This window comes from Tupaia chinensis, unplaced genomic scaffold (genome assembly GCF_000334495.1).
Source record: "Tupaia chinensis unplaced genomic scaffold, TupChi_1.0 Scaffold000394_1, whole genome shotgun sequence".
In the NCBI taxonomy this organism is placed as follows: Eukaryota; Metazoa; Chordata; class Mammalia; order Scandentia; family Tupaiidae; genus Tupaia; species Tupaia belangeri.
Window position 1 is genome coordinate 1030289 of NW_006159896.1, and position 6345 is coordinate 1036633.

At 53.3% G+C, this 6345-nt stretch overlaps 1 protein-coding gene across 3 annotated transcripts in view; it reads left to right on the forward strand.

The window, feature by feature from the left end:
• The window catches only part of ZER1 (zyg-11 related cell cycle regulator), a gene marked incomplete at its 3' end in the record, with an annotated part of 38836 nt that extends 33475 nt beyond the window's left edge, over nt 1-5361 (forward strand). For all 3 annotated transcript variants that reach the window (XM_027774016.1, XM_014589975.1, XM_006153988.3), the window contains 4 exon segments: nt 413-528; nt 1076-1264; nt 3967-4064; nt 5259-5361. In XM_027774016.1, the coding sequence (XP_027629817.1) occupies nt 413-528; nt 1076-1264; nt 3967-4064; nt 5259-5361 (506 nt within the window).
• Nucleotides 5362-6345: the final 984 nt, after the last annotated feature.

The following is a 6345-nucleotide window of genomic DNA, read 5'->3' on the forward strand; positions in this document are numbered from 1 at the left end:
CTCTTTCTCACGAAACACACAAACAAAAAACCTTCTGGGGCCAACCTCATAGCACAGTGGTTAAGCCTTGTATGTAGGGAGCCAGATTCCACATGGCTGGCTGGTTCAAATCCCAGCCCCATCAGCTTGAAAAACACACTGGGCGCATGTGCACGAATGCCCACAATCCTGACGAAGTGGAGGAAATGGGAATGGAGACAGGGATTGCGGCACAACCACGTCCCCCGGGGGATGCTCGTGTGTGCGCTCGCGCGCTCGCTCTCGTGAACACACATGTCCTCTGGCAGTTAAAAAAAGCCTTTGGGTAATAACATCAGATAGTAAATAATTAAGTGCTACACTTGATCTTAGCCAAAAGGCCGAGAAGCGATAATAATTAAGTGCTGATCACCAATTGTTGACGTTCTGTCAGGAATTCCCAGAGAAACAGGAACTTCATCGGAACATGCTGGGACTTCTGGGCAACGTGGCAGAGGTGAAGGAGCTGCGACCTCAGCTGATGACTTCCCAGTTCATCAGTGTCTTCAGGTTGGTACTTCTCTCCTTTCCCTTTTTGCCTTAGCTGTCAGGATGCTCAGAGCCTAGAGTCAATGCTCAGTTGTGGCAACTGCTCTTGGCATAGGCAAATGTTACAAATGTTGCCTTCTTTCTATAATGTGGTTTCTTATTTTTCAACCCTCCATAAGTGATTTCTCATAATTGTATCTTTTTTTAAAAGAATTACTTTATTTAACTTTTATTTATTTATTTATTTTAATTTGACCAGAGAGGTATAGAGTGAGAGAGAGACAGAGAGGGAAAGTGAGAGAGCAAGCCGCCAGGTCTGGGACTTGAACTGTGGTTGACCATGTGGGAGTCCAGTGCCCTTAACCACCACGCCACCTGCCGGCCCCTCATAACTGTATCTTAAGTGACCTTGAATCCTTTTCAGAAGTGGTCTGGGTTTGTAAACAGTAAGTGGTAGGGAAATGACTACTGAATGCTACCTCTGGTGTCTAGTTTGTAAGCTGGGGTCCAGCAGCTGGTATCTGAGAGGACTCGGGAAGATCCCATTGTTCTCTCTTCCTCCTGGCAGCAACCTGCTGGAGAGCAAGGCCGATGGGATCGAGGTGTCCTACAACGCCTGTGGTGTCCTGTCCCACATCATGTTCGATGGGCCTGAGGCCTGGGGCGTCTGCGAGCCCCAGCGGGAGGAGGTGGAGGAGCGCATGTGGACGGCCATCCAGAGCTGGGACGTCAACTCGCGGAGAAACATCAACTACAGGTGCACAGCCCACCGGGCCGCGTCGGGCCACGTCTCGACACCTCTCTTGTCCCCTGAGGGTGTCGGCTCTTCCTCACTGAGGTGCAGTCAGCGTGTGGCATGGGGCGTAAGGGCAGGCCTCACCTTTCCAACCCGGGACCCTCTCCACACACGTCGGCCTGCGCCGCTGACAGGAGGAAGGTAGTGAGGAGACTTACCGCCCTCGCTTGGCCCGTGCACGTCACAGGCATGTTTTGAAAACCGTACTATATCCCATGGATACGGGGTCTTCAGACAGTTCATGGAAAACGCACACGACGAAACAATATGTTTCACATAATGAAAAAGTACGCGGTTCAAGTCCCAGACCTGGAGTCTTGAAAAATACACCAGGAGCATGTGCGTGCCTGCCCAAAATCCTGACAGCAGAATGGAGGAGAAGGGGTACAGTGTGGTCATCCCCCCGGGGGATTTCTCACTTTTCTTCTCCCTCTCTCTGGCAAGCACATGTGGACTATAGCAGAGACTAAATTAATTAATTAACTAAAAGTGTACACGAATTTCAAAATGTTTTGCACCTAAGTAAACTCTTATTTAATTATAATTTTCCACAAGCTTTCTGAAGTTCCCATGTATGTACAACTATTGTACATACATTCAAAATTTAAATTAACCATGTGGGGCCAGCAGGTGACATAGTGGTTAGGCCATTGGACTCCCACATGACTGACTGTGGTTCGAGTCCTGGACCTGGCAACTTGGAAATCATGCCAGGCATGTGTGTGTCCATGCCCAAAATGCCAGGAGGAGGATGGAGGAGATGGGATTGTGGCATATCCATTCTGCTGGAGGGGTGATTTCTCACTTCTCTCTCACGATCTGTGTCTCTGTCTCTATTTTTCTCTGGTTAGCACATACGTCCTACAGCAAAAACCTTAAAAAAAAAATTAACAATAACAAAAGCCAAGGCCCAGCCTCTGTGGTACAGTTGACGGCATGCCAAACTGTGGGCAGAAGCCACGTGTGTCTGCAGTTTGAATCCTTGGCCCCGTCCAGGACATGCCAGGGTGTGCACATGTGTCAGGGCCCTGGCGAGCCAGGGAACTAGAGGAAGGGGCTTGACGGTGTGCTCAGACACTCGGGAGAGTGCCTTTTCTCTCTGTCTGCCCTTGCACATGTGCACAGTCTATCATGCACAAAAGAAAGAAATAGGAAACAAAACCGAAATAACTCATAAGTGTGGAGAGCAGCCAATCTAAAAACATGTAGCCTGTAACACATGCAAAAACGCACTTCCATAAACTACTCTAACGGGGCTATTAAAAAGCATCTACAGGGACCAGCAGTTGGCGTAATGGCTATGTCGCTGGACTCCCACGTAGTCGACCGCAGTTCGCATCACTGACCCGGTGGCTTAAAACTCACGCCGGGCGCGTGTGCATGTGTGCCCAAAATCCTGAGAGGAGAATGGAGAAGAAGGGATTGCGGCGTGGCCATCCCCCATGGGGGGTGATTTCTCGCTTTCTGTCTCTCTGTCTCTGTCTCTCTGGTGAGCGCACGTGCCCTATAGCAAAAATCCCTCAAACAAAAAAAAAAGCATCTACATAGGAAAGCAGGACCTGCCTGTTGCCAGTGGCTGGCTTCCTTTTGTTGCCCCATACTGCCCAGTATTGAGCTAAAGGAAGTCACGTGCGTTTATCAGATTGTCCCCCCAAAAAGGCCAGAGAAATTATATGGCGCCAGTCATTTTCACATCTTCACACAATTGACATCCAAAGACAACTGGCTTTACATCCCAATTCCTCCCCCCTGACTCTCTGCATTCCACTTCCTTCTCCCATCCCTTTTACATCCCATTTTCTCCTTCCCCCATTTTCTGCCCTTTAAAAAAAATAAACCTAAGGCTGGTTCTGGTCGCAACTTCTCCGTCAAAAAAGCTGTGGCCACCCAATCCTCACTTTTCTATACTTGTATGTCTTTGTGTGCTTGTTTCCGCATCTATTCCTAATCCACAGCCTTCCCCACTCAGAGAAACGTGTTCTTGCCGAGCTGGTCCCGGCAGAGTGGCGCCCGAACGTGTGGCCGACACGTAATCTCAGTCCCGACGCGAGACCCTGTTATCACGTCGGTGGCCTCTCCCACCAGCTCTCCTCCAGTCAGATGTCCTTACTCTAAGTCAGACTGGCATCAGGTCTCACCATACGTGACTGAATTCCCAGTCACCAGGCATGGGCCACCCTCGTGACTGTGACAGGGTCACTTTCTACGTGCCACCACCGTGCCATGCTGGGAGGAAGGGCTTTGTGCTGAGCTGGCTGGTGCTCCCAGCACTGGCGGCCTGGGAGACAGGAAGTGGCGTTGCTGCCCGAGGCCTTGCATGTGCACTTTGGGGCCTGTGGCCCGTGACTCTGGGATGGCCTGTAGAAGGCCCTTGTAGAAGATGTAATCACACTTCTTCTGCTTCCTAGAAGGCCTCTCCCCTCCCGTCCCCAGGCTGCGTCCTCTTCCTTGCTAAGGACTCCAGCTTCCTGTCTCACCCGCTCTGTCCTTCCTGCCTCTCCCAGGGAACTGCCTGTGGCGTGGGCGCCATGTGCCCCTTCTCCTGGCACTGTCTGGCCTGCTCATAGTTTGTCCTGGGACCCTGCTCAGGGGGGGCAACTTCAGACAGAAAGACACGCCCCCGGGCCCAGCATCAGAAGTGACTCGAATCTCTCTTCCTGCAGGTCGTTTGAGCCAATTCTCCGCCTTCTTCCCCAGGGCATCTCTCCTGTCAGCCAGCACTGGGCAACCTGGGCCCTGTACAACCTCGTGTCTGTCTACCGTGAGTGCCCACTGGCCTGCCCTTGTTTAGACCTTCACCCAGAGGTGCCCACAAGGAACTTTTAATCCAGGAAGGGTGCACTGAGCATAGCCCTCGCTCCCCAGCATTTGTGGGGTGCCAGCGTGTAGACTGGGACCTGCCGCACCGGCAGACACAGGCCCTGCAGGTGAGAAGGCTTGCCTAGAGTTCCCGCGTAGCTCCTACTGTGTCCTGCCTCCAACAAGTGAACAACAAACAGCTCCTTGTCTTCTGCTTGACAGAATTCCACCAGGTGCTTCCAACCTGGCTGGTCACCCGAACTGCCTGATGGTGGTTTGTTAAAAAGGCAAATATGGGCCGGCAGATAGCATGCAGGTTAAGGCAGCTGGATCCCACATGGCCAAGTCTGTGGTCCTGGACCCAGTGTCTTGAAAACCACACTGAGTGTGTGTGCATGCATCCCCAAAATCCCAAGAGGAAAATGAGGAGAAGGGATTGTGGGGTGGCCATCCCCCCCAGGGGGGGGTGAGTTCTCGCTTTCTCTCTCACTTTCCCACTGTCTCTGGCATGCATGCATGTGTGCCAGATAGCAAAAATAAATAAAGAAAGAAAGAAGGCAAATGAAGAAGCAGAATGGTAGCACAGTGGTAACGGGATGCACTGTGAGGCTGACCCAATGGGAGGGTTCTCGGTTCGTGTCCCGAGTTCCCCCGGGTGTGCCTGCAGCATCAGGACCCTGCTGGGGCTGCTCACTTTCTCCTACACATAAAGGAACAAATAAAAAGAAGTGTTAAACTTCAAATAAGGCACACCATGGTGACACAGTGGCGACACAGCACTCTGCAATGCTGAAGCCACACGGGAAGGCCCTGGGTTTGGGAAGAAATAAGTAAACCTTTTTACAAATGCAAGTAAATACTGGCCCCGGGATCATGAAGTCGGAATCCTCGGGCAGAGTTTAAGAATCTAGTTTTGGAGATATTTTCCCTAGGATGAGCTCTGGGGGGAAATGCAGCCTTCCCCAAGGACCCCCCCCCCCACCGTTGGTGAACGCAGGAACTCCTGCCCACAAACGGCTTCTCCCCGGCCAGCAGTGCCCTTCCAGCCAGGCGTGAGCGTCCTCCTGCCCCACTTAGGGCAGCCCTTGCAGCAAGGGTGGGCGTCCAGGCTCAGGCCAGAAGTCCATCCTCATCTGCTGTCTGCCCTGCCCCACAGCCGACAAGTACTGCCCCTTGCTGATCAAAGAAGGTGGGATGCCCCTCCTGAGGGACACAATCAAGATGGCCACCGCCCGGCAGGAGACCAAGGAAATGGCCCGGTAAGAGACAAGCTGTGTGCTTCTGCCAGGACCTTGACTGGGGGTGAGGGCATGACGGCCCTCTGGTGGCAGGAACGGCTGAATGTGTGACGGTAGACAGTGTCACCATCCTACGGGCACTCTGCGCGCCACGGCCACGGCGTGGCTGGGACCTGATCGCGAGGCCTGCCAACAGCACCGCCAACCATGGCGGCTCAGCTGCTTTATTCCCATCACATCCCACATCTCCCCAGGCATCCGCAAGTCAGGTCAGACTCGTTCTTCATGGCCAGACTTCCGACTGGAGCAAGGGCTTGGTGTGAGGAGAGGCGTTCCGCGGTCGTGGACGGGGCAGAGTTGCAGGGTGCACGTGTTTCTGAGTGCGGTCATGGACGCGACAGGGTTATGGGCATTCCTTGCTGTGGGGATGTTTTTATAAACTAGTCGGGGTGACCTTATGCAGGAACATGATGATAGGGGTCAAGAGGCTTGTGGTCGGGAGTGAGATCAGCTCAACTCCAGATCCAGAGGGGACACTAGGGAGGTGTTGCCACCAAGGCAGGGGTCTGGGATGATAGAGACATCCAGGCATCCAGGGTGAGGAGTTCTTGTAAGACCAACCTAACGGCGTGCTTGCTGAAGGCAGGTGGCCATGGCCAGAGCCTAAGGAGGGCGAGTCTCCCTACACTGATTTAGCAGGATCCCACTGCTGTGGCTTGCCTGGGCTCGTCGTACCTCAGTGGGTGCACAGGACTTCAGAGCTGCCTCGTGTTGGAGCCAGCAGTGCCCCCCCCGCCCCGACTCCCCCGTGGGAGCACAGCCAGCTGTGCCCAGCAGACCCTCCTCACTCGTGTGGGACAGAAGGCGGCGGACTGGGCTCACGGCAGCTAGCTAGCTCTGCCATTGTTTTTGGCAAAGAGTACTGCTTAACCATGAGTTGACAGACTCGCCCGAGTTTGAGAATAGCTAGCGGTTCTCTGGGGCTGGCCAGGGCGAGGTGGTTAG